The 16,127-nt window shown below is 36.5% G+C and overlaps 1 protein-coding gene across 1 annotated transcript in view; it reads left to right on the top strand.

Moving 5' to 3' along the window:
- ITGBL1 (integrin subunit beta like 1) overlaps nucleotides 1-16,127 on the top strand; it is a 163,771-nt gene that overhangs the window by 54,632 nt on the left and 93,012 nt on the right. Inside the window, exons 3-4 of the mRNA XM_009288253.1 lie at nucleotides 11,797-11,943; nucleotides 15,771-15,893. Coding sequence (XP_009286528.1) covers nucleotides 11,797-11,943; nucleotides 15,771-15,893 — 270 coding nt within the window. The remainder of the gene's footprint in view (nucleotides 1-11,796; nucleotides 11,944-15,770; nucleotides 15,894-16,127) is intronic.

Raw genomic sequence — 16,127 nt, 5'->3', positions numbered from 1 at the left:
TAACTCAGTTATTTCAGCTCTTGAGCACAGCAACACAAACATGAACCTGCTGGGTTTGTAAATCTTTCTTTCCCACAGGAATGTAGTTTTCAGAGTGTCTACAAGTTTGAATGTCTACATAGATAAATATGTGAAGCTCCTTTGTATTTTTTTCCTTCGCTGCAAGTTATTTCATGGAAAGGAATTGTTCGTGTCTCTGGTATAATTTTGTTTGATATGTGCATTATCTGTACAAAAGTCTACACTGGGAAAGTAACATATGGAAAAGCAGTCTTCTGGAGAAGCCAAAGAATACTTGCTCTGCTTATTAAAAGATCTTCCTACTTAAAAGTTGATTATTTTTGTTCTTCAAAAAAAATGAGAAACCATTTGGTTAAAAATAAGTAAGGAATCTTTCACAGAACCATTGAATTATTAACGGAAACCTTGACTCTAGACTGTTTTGATGGATAAAACTAATTTATCTCTGTCTCCCTGAGATACTTATATCATCTGTCTAAACAGCATGAATCACATTTAAAATTATATCAACTTGTGCCACCCCCAGGGTAACAAACTGGAGCTCATTCAACTGAGTGTTGCTTTCCTTCATTTTAATCATTCACAATATCTACTTGATTTTTATTACAATTGAGTCTGTTCACTTTACAGGGAATTTGAATTCATAGCCAATAGGGGGAAAAAGGAAATGCCACTAATCGGCAGTATTGGGGTTTTTTTTCTTATATTTTGTACCCTTTTGCTATGATTTAGTATTGTACTAATGACACATATGCAGTAATAAAACACATAATTTTTTGCATACATAAATGTAGGGTTTATATACTCCTCCAGTAAAAGACTCAAGCTATGAAAGACAGTTTGGTCTCAGAGCACTGTTGAGTACATAAAAGTGCTAAACCCGTGTATTACACTTGCCATATGTTGCAACTGGAAACAATGACCTTGGAGTAGCAAAGTTTTGGAAATTTTAATGTCTTGTACATTATTTTTTCAAACAATAACCAAAAAAGGTTTCAGAATTTGCCATGAAATGAACTTCCAAAAAAATCCTTTTGTCAATTGAAACTTTTTGATATTAAAAATGTATTTTATTTTGTAATTTTGCAAGCAATCTAACACATCTACATAGAACACAGTACCTTTAAACCAAGTAGCCGAAATGAAAATGTTTTATTCTCTTCAGTTTTGTTTCTTATTCATGTCATCCCCTCTTTTCCCCATTAACTAGAATAATATTTTCAAAACCTTGTGGTTTACTTTTAATAAAATTTTGTATTATTAAAATTTTATTTAAATATTTTAGTTTTAGTAAATAGCCTGTTGAAAGTGTTTTAACTTATTGTGCTCAGTTGTGGGCTCCTCAGTACATGAGAAATATGGAGCTACCAGAGAGAGTCCAGTGAAGGGCCACAAAGATGATGAAGGGACTGGAACGTCTCTCCTATGAGGAAAGTCTGAGAGAGCTGAGTCTGTTCAGCCTGGAGAAGAGAAGGCTCGGCGGGATCTCATCAATGTATATAAACACATGAAGGGAGGGTGCAAAGACGACAGAGCCAGGCTCTTTTTGGTGGTGCCCAGTGACAGGTCAAGAGACAAGGACACAAACTGAAACACAGGAGGTTCCTTCTGAACATCAGGAAAGACTTTTTCACAGTGAGGGTACTAAGCATCGGCACAGGTTACCCAGGGAGGTTGTGGAGTCTCAATCCTTTGAGATACTCAAAAGCTGCCTGGACATGGTCCTGGGAAACCAGCTCTGGGCGACCCTGCTTGAGCAGGGAGGTTGGACTAGGTGACCTCCAGAGGTCCCTTCCAACCTCCGCCAGTCTGTGATTCTGTTCTTTGTGACTTTCTCTAGTCGTGACATATACCAATGGATATATCATTGATACCATATGTCAATGAATATTTCAAAGACTGTGATGTGAAATGTAAAGTATGAAGATTGCAATTAGCTAGATTATTCAGTAAAATAGTTGTAAAATGAAAATCACTTGCCTTCCCAATAACTGAACTTGCCAAATGTTATATGATCTTGGGCAACCTGAGACTATTAACTAAAGCAAGGTTAGGCTTTAGCAGATGGATAATTTAGTATTGACCAAGTGGAAATTTAGGTAATTTAAAATGAAAATAACTCCTTTGACCAGAACGGGGAAAAGGAATAAAAGAGACAGGTCTGGACACCCACAGTGGGCTATTCTGGTTTAAAAGTCTGTGATTAACTAAACATCCTCATTAAGCACTATAGGATTAGATCCTCCATATTATACTGGTTTAATACATATTTGCTGAAAACTTGGTTTCTAATGCCTTATTTGGGGTTTAAGCAGAAGCAGGTTGATGGAGATGTAGAAAGAGCTTTATAACCATATTACCTGACACACACAGAGTTGTGTGCAGAGAAGTTTTAAGAGCACAGGAGACAAGCTCACCTAGATCTGTCTCTTCCTGTGACTGATCTTCAGTACGTAATAGAACAGTGAGAGAGAAAAAATTCAAAAAAATTAAACCAAGTAATGGACCATGTAAAAGAGTAAAAATCCTTCCTGGCCTCTTTCAGAAACTGTTGTTCTGAAGTTCTGAAATATAGGATTAGGATAGTACATATTAAAAACAACCTATGACCAGCGTGTGCAATTAACAGCTTTTATAAACATTACTGTAATTTAAATTCTAATCTTGGCAGTGGAATTGTAATTGACAGTAAGTGTAGTTTTAAATTTCCTAGCTACTGTGAAGAAAATTAACTTTATCCCAGCCAAATCAGCATATTCTGGATCAATATTTTCCAATGTGCACAAGTTTCCAAGAGTTTAAACAGCTGAGTTTTGCAGAACTTTAATTGTATAAAATGCAAAAAGAAAGGGATACTCTATCAAACCAACACATAGCTAAGCACATAAAGAATTTAGGGGATGAACTAACAGAAAGTAATTCATATGCTGCAAGAATAAATTGCTGAGTCCAGTAGAAGGATCCTTTTTTTTTTTTTTTTTTTTTTTTTTTTTTTTAATGTAAAAATAACAGTTTTTATCTAATGAGAGCACATTACTTACAGGTCATGTATGCTGCTGATGTGAACCTTAAGTGCTTTCTTAAAATATTCTCATGCAAATATTAATAATTTTAATCTCCTAATTTAGCAATAGTACTTTAAAATCAACTTGTTTGCACAACTTGTACTGGGATACGGGATTTTAAAACTGCAGTATTCACATTGACTCAAGTGATGGAGAACACACCAAGGTATTAAGTTCCTCATGTCAACATGGAACAAAGAGGGTATTGCTGGAAATAATATTGCAGAGTGTGTATAATAGAAATATCTGTAATAGCTAGTTGATTTATAACCTGAAAATTAAATAACATCAGTAGTCATGCCCTCACACCCACCTCTGGCATATTTTTTATATTGTAATGTGGGTTCTGATTGATTATCTTCTTTCAGAACACTATTGAATATTTGTTTACTAAAACATCGTGCTAAGCAATCCCTGCACACATAGCACAACAAGTGCAATAGGACTTTTGTTTGTTTGTTTGTTTTATCTACTAGAGGGCTTTTCCTTAAGAAGTATATACAGTAGTTTGGTTTGTATTTATCTGTTCTCTAGTACCTCTGTTGGAGTTACGATTTCATACCATTTATGATGTCTTTGTTGTTAAAGTGCATCCAGTAATAACTAAATGGAGATGATTTGTCACCATTTTTTATTTTAACTCCGATAATCCATTTCAGATGGACTTAAAGGAGTGGGGGGAATCCAATCACTAAAGAGAGCTGAGAGATGAAAACTAATGATAAACTGTGTTACAGACCCCGTGTGCTCTTGTCACAGTGACTCAGTTGCTCTCCCAGGCTGCCCAAAGGCCAGTGCTGAATGTTTGTATCTGTTATTCTGGGCCACTTCAAGGTCTGGACACCCTAAATAAACACAGAGAAATTGGCTTAATGTAAGAACTTCTAAGTTCAAAGTTTTTTTGCATTTTTAAGAGCCTTCTGAAAATAGGTAAATAAAGGTTTAGGTTTTTTCCTCTGTAAAGCCCTCTGGGCTTACTGGGTCGCTTTGAAAACCTCTGATGCAGTTCTTATCAGGGCTGTGGTTTGGTGATAAAGGGGCTTGAGTGGCAAAATTGGCTTGAAATGTTCTACTATCATTAGGCAGCTCTTTTCCCTCAAGTTTCCCCCTGGGTTTTTTTGAGTTGTTTCTAAATTCAAATCAGTCCCCTTAACCAATCTGTAGTTTAGCCTTATAGTGTCAGCACAGGAAGGGAAAGAAGTGATTGGGATGTGAAGGAGCCAGTATTTTTGTGAAAACCCCAGCGCTGCTGAACCTAATTTCAGTAGGCACAGAATCCCCAGGGTATGCTGTAAAGGTCTAGAAGACGTCTGGCTTCCACTGGAGGTAGCACAACAAAAACAACCAAGACCCCAACCTTAAAGAGAGATTCGTTTCAAGCATATTGACATAGAAAAAAAAGGTAACGATACCAACTTTCAGAAACAGTGACAAGTTTTTCAGAAACTGCAACTCCAACAATTCTGAAAAAAGAGACTCAGAGATACGCTTCAGCTGAATGCAAGGCATAGTTATTGAGAATCTCAAATGCAACTAAACAGAATAGGCCATTTTGCTGATCTTATCCTAGTGTAATCTGAAATATTTTTGCTAGCTTTACATTGGTGTAAAGTAGCAAAATCTGCTTCACTAACTATAGACAAGAAAGTCAACCAGTTGGAAAGAACTATTGAAAACATCTTCATTGTGCTGGTCTAGGTTGAAAGTGCAGAACAATGTTTTAATTTTTTACTTTCCCAAAATTTTCAACTCTTACAATTCAATCATCCTTCCTATGTAACATCCCAATTTAAAGTGGGAATCCATAACAACAAGTTCTTCATATTTCTTCACCTATTTCATGAAGTGTTCTTTAGATTTGAAAAGCACTTCATGAATCACTCAGTCGTTGCTAAAAATGAATAATAATGAGCCCAATTCAATTATCATGCCAGCTGCTGATTTCCTTCTGATGGCTGACTTCATGCTATAGAGAGGAATCCTTGTGCTAAATCTCACCTGCCTGTAGGAAATTGATTCCATTACAATTTTAAAATGAGAACTGCCCTCAGTTGTGTTCTTAAATAGAATAATTGGGCTTTAGTTGTTAAAAATAAGTGACAGCAAGGACATCAGAGTGTATTTTAATGTCTGGTCAAACAGCCTGGATCTTTGTACTCCAATAAGAGACTTCTTTTGTAGTGAGAGTTACTGTGCTATATCTAATGCTGCACAACCACATACATATTCTGGTATTCTACCAAAGGCAGTATGTCCAATAGTGTTGGCTTAATGAACCAAGAATTTATTTAAGAGCTTGGTCCTTGCAGTTTAACAAGCACATGATTATAGTTTTACAATTGCCCCTAGACAGGGAATGCTTTTTTCATCTTACTGAGAAAAAGGTTGAATGTAATTTCAAAGATACTACGTTGCCTCATTGGGGTTTTTTTGTTTGTTTGTTTTTTAAACTAGCTATCTCTAATCATACATAACATCTGAAAGCTGTCAAACACCAAGAAATTTGTCCTTACCAAAATTTCTATGACAAAGTTAGTTATCGTTATCGGCTTTATAAAGAAGAGAGTTTAAGATCATCTCTTGGAGCCCTGGTGATGTTGTCCTGTGCCAGAAGCTATCCAGAAAATGAAAGATCCAAGAGTTGAACCCAGTCACCTTTCTTTCAATTTGAGTTCTTAACCTCAAGACCAGTCTCTTCTTATTTTTGTTTTCTGCTAAGTGGTTCTGCGGAGTCTGCATTTTTGTGCCATGCCATTGCTCAGTAGACAAGATAATCACGACACATAGATATGCATACATTCACACATGCTCTTAGGTGGCAAGAGCATGGTAGGTAAGAGAACAAGTCATTTGTTTTGACTGTTTGCATTGCCTATGGAAAGTTTAACCACTAGGATGCAGCAGAGCTTTCAGCCATCGTGAACATTAGTATGAAGTAAAAAAATCTGAACCAAAACTGGTACAAAGGTGGAGAGAATCTTTTCCAGAGGGAGGCACAGAAATAGCAATAGCACTGCTGAATGCTACAGTTTCTGTAGGCACATAGAAATGGAAGCAATATTCAAATTCAGTTTCTGGTTTACCCAATAATTATGTAATATAATTGTTTTCAGAAATTGATGGAGTTCAACCTATAACTAAGCTGATATCCTTCTCCTTTTTTATGCAAAGTGTGTCAGAATTTTTAACACCCGACATAGATTATTGTATAGATAAGTGAAGCAAAAGAAAATAAATGAACGAATCTTTATTTGCACGCATACATGTCTAGTGATGCACCAAACTCCAAAGTCCCACCAGTTAAGTTCGTGTATCCTATTCAATCATTGCACGCTTCCCAGTAGTTTAGTGAAGAAAAGACAGCCAACCTCTGAGGACTCTCCAGCCCACACAGGACCTGAGTCACTCTGCAGAAGTGCCTGTCTCTCATGATGGATTACAGATGGATCTCAGTGAAATCAGGCTTCCAAATCGGTGCCTTGAATACATGCAGTTCAGATGTGGATCCAGAACTTTTTGTCAGAGATTTAACCTTTGTGTCTTTGCTCTTGGACCTATAGGTATGCAAACATGTAGTAGAAAAACATTTTTAGAATGCACTTAGAATGAAGGTAAGGGTCTAAGGGCAAAAGCATGTGATCAGAGCCAAATGATTGTGGTTTAAATTACCATCTTTCAGCTGAGATGTTTTAATTCCTAGCTTATTGCAACTTTGCAAGTGGCTAAAATTCTACAAGTGTTTTCCCTGGAAAACTTGACTCGTTCTTCTGAGGTTTAGAGACCTAATTGGGGTTTTCCAGCATAAATTGGACCCATACCCATGTCCATTTTACGTACATTGTGTGTAGCATTTCAAATGCAAGTTTGCTACCATTTTCTGTCCCTACTGATGTATCTTCAACAGGTACATCTCAGACTCTTTTCAGCTAAAGACGTAGTTGCACCATCTTTCCACAGCTGACATGAGTATACGCTCAAGCTCTTCTTGTTAGTTCCAACTGGGGAGGCCTTAGCCTATGGCATCCTTTCCTTGTCCCTGCTGTGTGACCCTGTGCTTTCTATTTCTAGTTTCAATCCACTTTTATTACTTCAGTCCTTCAGACTGTCAGTCCAGTTCATTCTGTATGATTTTCCATCTTCACCTTTCTACTGAGGGCTGATGGGTTTGCGTCATTGGCAAATGTTGTTAGCATACTCTGAATTTTTCTATCAATATCAGTAAACACATTTGGTTCCAAAAACATCCTTTGAAACACCACCAGTAATCTTTTTCTATCCCAGCAATATCCCTTTTGGTCCTAATGTTGTTTCCTACCCTTAAACCAAGTTGTGGTTCTTTTACATTTTTAGACTACCTTATCCAGAATAATTTTTTTTTCCTAAGTGGCATTGTATCCAATATATATGATCATATCAGCTAGATTTCCTGTGTTCCTTTTCTTAAAATATCAGTCATCTTATAAAGCGATATGCCAGGTTAATTTGGCATAATGACAGCCTATTTTGGGATAAAGCTGTTATTCATTATATTCCATTTTTCATTACATCAGTGTCTCTAGCTATGCAATGCTTCATAATTTGTTTCAAATCCCTGCACAGCTCATGAGGTCAGAGCCACTTGTTTTTATGTTGCCTGGATCATGTACATCCCTTTTTCTTAAAAGAAAAAAAGTTAGGTTTTTTTATTTTTCAGACATTTGATTGCTAGCCTGATAGATTCATTAAAAGTCTTTGTTATTAAAGTGGCCTTACATGTGCAAGTATTGTAAGTACTCTCAAGTGGAGATTATGGGGTCTCGCCCTCCTGGTCTAGACACTTCCTTAAAAACAGTTTTATGTCTTTGTTTTGTTCTCATCTTAGATGAGTAATTTTCATTTCCACAGTCTGCCACACTGCATTTGCTACTGTAGTCAACATCCCCATATTAATTTTGTTTTGGACTGTCTGTAAATTATCTGTAATCTTAACTGCTTTTTGCTGCTTGGTGAAGCCACTCTTTTTCCTGTTTTCTTCTTATTTGGATGATGAAAGTACATTTTAGTACTTGCAATTTTGCAAGATCTGACCCTGCCTAACATTTTCTGTTCTCACTTTCTCCATATATTTTCTGACATCTGACAGTTTTCCTTGCATATTAGTTTCATTTTCCACCCTACAAGCTTTCTGCATACTCCAGATATACTCTCTGAGGTGACTGCTCATCTAGTTAGAAATGGAGACCTTTGTTATAATAGGTTTTTCCACATGTTTGAAGCTGCAAGTTTTTCACAGGCCGCAGCCAGTCTTTTTCTTAAAGGAATTCTAGCACTTCCTTGAGTCTTCATTATTTCCCTTATTTTCTGATTTTTTCAAGTGAAATTCTGATTTATGTTTAGCATTTATTCATGTTACAGCCATTTTTTAAAAAATGGAATGAATGTGTCATCACTTACTCTGAGATACAGTTTTCTTGACCAACTATTTAATAAGGTCTTGTAGCTCACTTTTCTTGCGTGATGTGTCACATCCTCAGATACCTGGGTCTACCCCTTATTGGTAGAATTTATTTTCTGGGAAGTTACAGTATCACCTCGCAGCTTTCATAGTGCTATTTAGTCCTTATTTACTATTTCATAATATTATTTGCTTTCTAAGTGATACAGAAACTTATATACAACAAAAGGGATCCTACACAAACCTTTCTGAAAGGAATCTGAAACCAATTAGAAACCTTTTGTACCCTCTGTAATTTTCTTACAGCTTATCACATACTTGGTTTATAGTTCATCACATCACTATTTTTGCCATGAGGAAGGCCATAAAATTGGTACACGTGGATGTGGGAAATAAGCAAAAAAACGATTACTATATCAAATTGACTTGCAGACCTACTGCATCGTCTATGTGACAGGGAAGAGACAGTGAGTTACACAAGCTATTGCAGGCAGTTTTGTGGCTTTCTACACTTCAATATAGTTCTCTCACCCAAATTTTTGGGCAGAATATTACCACTGCTTTACAATTAAAAAAAAAATCCAATTGGCAAAATTAGGATATTTTAAGGGGGTGGCCAAGGTGAAAATCATTAATACAATCTTAAAAATTCATATTAGTTAAATTCCTTATAGTTTCTTTCGGTTGCATGCAAGAGATCTTCCATTATTTCTCTCAGTTAATTTCATGGCAGGGCAGAATATTACCACTGCTATTAAAAAAAGGGATCCTACACAAACCTTTCTGAAAATCTGAAACCACCAATTAGAAACCTTTTGTACCCTCTGTAATTTTCTTACAGCTTATCACATACTTGGTTTATAGTTCATCACATCACTATTTTTGCCATGAGGAAGGCCATAAAATTGGTACACGTGGATGTGGGAAATAAGCAAAAAAACGATTACTATATCAAATTGACTTGCAGACCTACTGCATCGTCTATGTGACAGGGAAGAGACAGTGAGTTACACAAGCTATTGCAGGCAGTTTTGTGGCTTTCTACACTTCAATATAGTTCTCTCACCCAAATTTTTGGGCAGAATATTACCACTGCTTTACAATTAAAAATGAAATCCAATTGGCAAAATTAGGATATTTTAAGGGGGTGGCCAAGGTGAAAATCATTAATACAATCTTAAAAATTCATATTAGTTAAATTCCTTATAGTTTCTTTCGGTTGCATGCAAGAGATCTTCCATTATTTCTCTCAGTTAATTTCATTAATTTCAGGTTTTTGTATTTTGTTGTTAAATAAAGGCAAGAAAATGCGCCGTATGGCTACTCTCATGGAATTCTTCTCTTCATTTTCTTTAAGCAGGCTGTATGAATTTTAAGTGAAATTATTTTTTTCCTTTATGCACCACATGTTAGATTAGTGCATCTCTGAGAGAGGTTAGTGTGGCTGGACCGTCAGTACTAACCAGCAGAGGCTTCTGCCTTACTTTGTCATTTAGACACGGGAACAGGAAAATCAGTCCTCCTTTTATTAGAGCATCTTTTCTTCAGCAGCAGACTTCAAACTGTTAAATCAGAGGAGCGCCTAACATGGAAAATGCAAAGTCATTGTGATAAGTAATCCTTGAAAGGAAGGAAAATATAGGGAGATGGTTATGTTTTGTCTTTAGTTTTTTTAAGCTACCCTAGGACTTATCGCCATTTTCCAGGATGGCTTAGGCTATCACCTGTCAGTGAAGCAGAGTAATTACAAGAGTAGGTTTTTATTATATATTTTATATCCTACTTTTTTTTCCCTTGTCCTTTACCAACAGAGTTATTCAGCAATTTTTAAGGTGGCAACTCCTGTTTTAAAAGAAGAACTAACATGATTCTCTCATATGTTTTTCAACTATGGTTTTTTCAGCTATTGAACCGTATCTTGTCTTAGGACCGTCTCGGAAGGCAAACAACATCTTATTGAGCAACAAAAGATACTCCTCTTACTCTTTAAAATTTTCTATTTACAATAGTTATTTAAATTCCTTCTTATTGGCAGCAGGCTGGGCTCGTATTTTCAGGCAGTTGACTAACTGCAGGCAACAGATGCATTTAAAATAGACTGCAATAAGATTCTATTTTTGAGATTTAGTGATTGGAAGGGAATCTTCTGTCAATCAGATATACATTAAAATGGTATTTATTTTAAAATTGAATATTCTAGTTTAAAAGATTTGCAATTGTTTTCACATTTACTACCTAAAATTGTAAAGGAATGCTAAAGAATTAAGTGATAGAAATTTGCACCTGGAATTCAGTGTGGAACATGATACTTAATGTGCAACATAAATAGTGTAATTTGTCAATTCATCTGCAAATTTGGGTATTTTTAAAGAAAACTGAAGAACTTACACTTTCCTTACTTTTATAATTCTTCATGCTATGAGATCTATTACAAATTTTAAGCAATGTATTATTCAACTGATTGAAGGCTAGCATGCCACATCCTAATAGATTGAGCAGCTGCATCGGTTCTTTACGATACTTCACACTTAGCAAATAATCATAAGTAAATATAGTCCTATGAGTATCGAAATACACTATATTGCCAATATTGTGTCAATATTTAAAGATAAAATTCAGTTTTGCAGCAGCAACGCAGTAGAGTCTAAGTGGGTGGGAGAGGGCTGGAGGAACCAGTAGCCAGAGGAGGATTCAGGAAGAAGGATTTGCACCTTTCAGTTGAGGTAGGAGTTGCAGCTACTGCTGCATGAGGGAGTTACTGCTTGCTGCTGTAGCTGGCCCTATCCATGCTGCTTTTCAGGGTTTGTACCATAATCGTTAATCCTGTGTCCTCAGGCTGCAGTTTCTAGCTGTTCTTTGCCTACAGCTGGCCAAGGAGGTGAATGGAGTCTCTGCACTTGGAGTTTTGTTGTGTTAATAATAGTTAACAATAGACAAATAAGGGAATGAGAAAGAGGTGAAAGTAGTAAGAAAGCCCATAGTTCATACAGGATGTTTTAGTTCTGTATTCCTTCTTAAAATAAGAATTCGTATGTAGACCTATCAAAATTGCATACATTAGATTTCAAAGTCATGGTGATTTCAGATGTCTCCTCATATTTAAGATCATATTTATTCATTTCTATTTTTAGTTGCATATGAACTACGTTAAGTGAATCTGTTAATCATCTTCATTTAAAACTATAATTGATGGAATCTATTTTAAAAGCTGGATTAGAAAATATCACTTTCTGAATGAAAAAAAGGACTCGACACACTCTTTCCTTCCATTGCTAGGCCATGGGAAGTGTGACTGTGGGAAGTGCAAATGTGATGAAGGCTGGTATGGTGAAGCTTGTCAGTACCCAACTACTTGCAATCTTACACGGAAGAAAAGCAATGAAATGTGCAAGAATTCTCAAGATATCATCTGTTCTGGTGCAGGTAAGATGTCTTTTGTTGCTTTTGATGGCTTGATGTTCTCCCTGTGTTATCTTGAGAATCACTGTAATTTCTTTTCTAATTAGGAATTTTGTAGAGTATGTTTTAAGAGACTGAGAAATAACTGTGTGTATACTAAAATGCTTAATTTTCCTATAGGCCTATTCCTGTGCATATGATGTGCACTGATTCAGAATGCCTACTTTTGTACTCTAGTTTATCCATAGCTATTTTAGGTTGATGAAGCTGCAGCTGTGTCATGTATTTTGCCCATCAAAAGGTTATGGTCATGGCACTAACACAGAAAGTGATGTCATTGTTTGTGGTCGTGTTTATAGCATGCAGAAATGGCATTTGCAAATATTTTTCCAGGACATTTATAAGCTGGACGTTTTTTGAGACACTTTTGAGCTCTAACAATGATTATTAAAAACAGTTCTGGAAGATCTGCTGAACCATTTTAATGGGGTACTTCATCTTCACTTTTCTGATTTGATAACTCTCTTTTCTCTAATTCTTTAATTTTATAACTCATCCTAACTTAACTAGGAATGTCCTTTCCTTAAAAAAAATCAGAGGAAAAAGAAACAGCCTTTTAGCAGACTTCACAGCAGAATGGTAAAATTTTGAAGGGCAGTTCCTACCAGTCAAGGTTTGAGACCAGAAACTGCCTTCCGGTTTTTCCATTACATTGATCTCCGAGTGAGAGAATGTTTCAGGAACCCCACTTCTGCTCACTATTGCTGGCCTCTAATTTCTGTCTGGGTCCATACATTTTCACGCAACTAAATTTCTCGCAAGGTATTTGCTGACATGAGCAAAGAACCGAAAGGATTTGTGGGACTTGCTACAGAGAAGCTAGGCTCTCACAACAAGATGTGAAACCAATTTAATGTAAAATTTTAAGCATACAGCATTCTGGGTAAAAGATACATTTCATTTATGACAATAATATAGATTATATGAAACTCGTGATTGTTTGGCTAACAAATGAGAGACACCTAAATGAGAAACTGTCTCTCAAAAATAAGCATAGTTCCTTGTGATCAGTCGAAGTACTTAAACAAGGTTGTTAACACCTTTTTTCCTCTTTCTTTCCTTGGCTAGAAGTGGCCCCTGTCTGTCTATCACTGAGTCTTCACAGGAAAACCAACATAGCTGAACAACCACTAAAAGTGGCTAAGAGGGGAATGTTTGTGGGATAAGAAGAATAAATGCTTTCGGTTTTGCTGGTATTAAACAGGACAGGAATTCCAATGAGACTGGCTAGGGAGTTTGGGGTAACTTTGATGGGCTGTAACCATACATATTTTGTCTTGATGGGATTGTCTTTTGATCTACTGCCAACATTGCCTTTGGGGTCTGAGCTCTGTTTTTTAATTGCCAGTGGAAGATGGAAAGGGATGGCATGAGTTGTTGCAAAAACAGTCCTCTGCTGTCACACAGCTTACTATTTATTGTAATTCTTTTCATGAACCAATCAAGATCCCCCCAAAATTTAATTTTTCTGACTCAACTGTTCCTAATCATTTGTCAGAGCAACTAGGGCATCCTACCTAAACCAAGATTCTCTATGTGAAAAATTTCCATTTTTAGTCGATGGGAAGTAATGGACACTTTTAGGACACAGTCTGTCTGACCTCTTTAGATGCCCAATTTATGAATCAGTTTGCCATTTTATCTTTTTTCCTGTTTGGGAATTATCTGTAAACAAGACAGTTTTCTCAAAAATTTTATTTGTATTTATTTTCCAAGTAATTGTAGCATATTATTCTAGTTCTGTAGGTTACTTATGTTGTCTTATCAGTTGTATTATTATTATTTTATTATATTAGCTCTTGCAAACATTTTTAAAGTTTACTTTTTTAGACTGGCCATGTATGTCGCAGAGCCCCATTCTTCTGTTCTTCATTTGGATTAATATGAAGTTTAGTAAAACTTGTACTATACTTGTAATGGTGAAATGTAAAATGATTTCTGCAAACTAGTTGTGTAATATCGGCATAAGCCTTCTATTTTGGAGGACTTCTTTTGTGTCAATAACCATGTTTCCTAAAATATGTATGGATGTAACGTGAGGACTATGAGTCTTGTGAATTAAGTTCCTTTTTTTTTTAAATTTATATTTGCTGGCATAGTGACACCAGTGACTGCTGAAACAGCTTGTGCAAGCCCATTGACCACAGGGCCCCAGTTTAACATGGTATTGCACAAAGGCCCCTTACAATTTTAATAAATGTGTTAGAGGTAGGGAAAAGGGGTGTCTTATATGACCGGCATGGTAATACTTTTGTTTGTAACGTGATTTTAAAGTATCTTTGGTTTTTTGACTGTAGAACTCCTTATTATGTTTTTTTATGGCTGTTATATGTTATCATGCATTATGTTCCAAACTAGAAAATATTCAGGAGGAGGAGGAGAGGGCAGCTGTTTGCTTTGCCCTGGCAACTGCGCTCCAGGTCAGATAGACTCTCTGAGGGGAAAGGGGGGATTCTTCCTTCCCTGGGAGCAATAAAACAAACTTTTTCTGTTTGGGAGGGTCGGTCATGGAGAGAGGTGGCCACTGAGGTGACGGGGCATCCCTGCTCAAAAAGACCAAGAAGCAAATGTGCGACCAGACCAGAGGTGACAGAAGAGAGATCTGTTTACAAACCCATTTCCATCCTTTGCATCGCCTGAGCGCTCTGGCTTTTCCTTATGTCAGAAAGTTTTCTGTTGTGGTTTATGTTGTGAGAAAAAACAGCTCTACACGTCCAAAGCATCTGGGAGTCCCGGGGGTACTTACATTGAGGGAGAAGCTGAGGCAGACCCATGTTCTCAAACCACTTGCTGGTCTGACATGGGTAAAACCCATCTTACTTGTGACAAATCAGCAAGTGTCTTTGTTGTAGCTCTTAACGTTCTTGCAAGATCTACTCTTTTCTGAGACATCACCCACAAACTGAAGAAAAATGAGCCCTAAAAGCTTAGGTTGGGTCAAAGTCCTGAAACAACAAGTTGCTATGATAGAGGTTCCTACAATTCTTCAAATGAATGAAATAACTTGTAATGTGGACATCAATACCACTGGAAAAACATGCACTTTGCAGTAAAAATGTTGATATGCTATTATAATACCTTATGGTTTGTTTAATAATGTTATAAATGTATTTCTCTGGAATTAGCTTGTCTGTTGTATAATTAATGTATTGCTGCAGTAATTGCTTTCTAGCTTGAGTCTTTTTTTCCTGACATCTGATCATAAGGTCTTCATGCAGGTGTTCCTCACCAATGTTTCCTTCCTTTGATTCCTGGCTTTTTCTCCAAGGCTATACTTATAAAATCTTAATCCTCAGATGATGGTTGTAGAAAAGGGACTGGAGACTAGAGTGCAAAGGAACTTCGTGAATTTATGCAGACGTATTTTCAGGTCCTCAGTAGCCATGCCCTGTAACTCTCATGTAACATGGCTGTGGAGCTGGACAAAACCAGGCTTCATTCTTGAGAAGACGACTAAGTTAAATTTTCTCCTTTCAGTAGGCAGAAGATATGATTTCCAAAGCTGACTTCATACCTCAGTTGCATGAAGTCAGACAGACGACTCTAGGAGTGAATTTTACTTAGGAAAATATGGTGCTCCTTATTAAAAATGAACCACTTGAATGTTGTATCTATTTACAGCTAAGATTAGGCTTTTTGTTGATATGGATTGTTTCTGTGTCTGTCTTTATTTGGCCGGATGATTTTTAGATTTCAGCCTTCTCGGAAATAAAATATGCACCATTTCTAATGGACTAATGAAACTCTTTCCATAAACTGCAGTCATTGAGTACTGTCTTAAATGTTTACAGGCACGTGTCAGTGTGGCAGGTGTAAATGTGCAAACTCAGAAGGAAATGGACTGGTCTATGGTAAATTTTGTGAATCTGATGACAGAGAATGCATAGATGATGAGACAGAAGAGATTTGTACAGGTATGTATTTTAGTGAGTACAAGAAGAATGGTGAAGATTAATACAGGCTGTTATAAAATAATTTAATTGTGTGGACCTACAAAATGTCTTTACTGAATGTATGACTTAAAACTATATTTGCAAGAATTTAGCTTGCAAATTGTAAGTGGGAATTTCAGATGCAAAAATGAGCTAAGCAGGAGGTTAAAGAATGAAGAAATCCTGTGACATTCTCCTCTTTTTGGAAGAACTGCA

Source organism: Aptenodytes forsteri, unplaced genomic scaffold (assembly GCF_000699145.1).
Source record: "Aptenodytes forsteri isolate BGI_AS27 unplaced genomic scaffold, ASM69914v1 Scaffold123, whole genome shotgun sequence".
In the NCBI taxonomy this organism is placed as follows: Eukaryota; Metazoa; Chordata; class Aves; order Sphenisciformes; family Spheniscidae; genus Aptenodytes; species Aptenodytes forsteri.
This window is presented reverse-complemented; position numbering and strand designations above follow the sequence as displayed.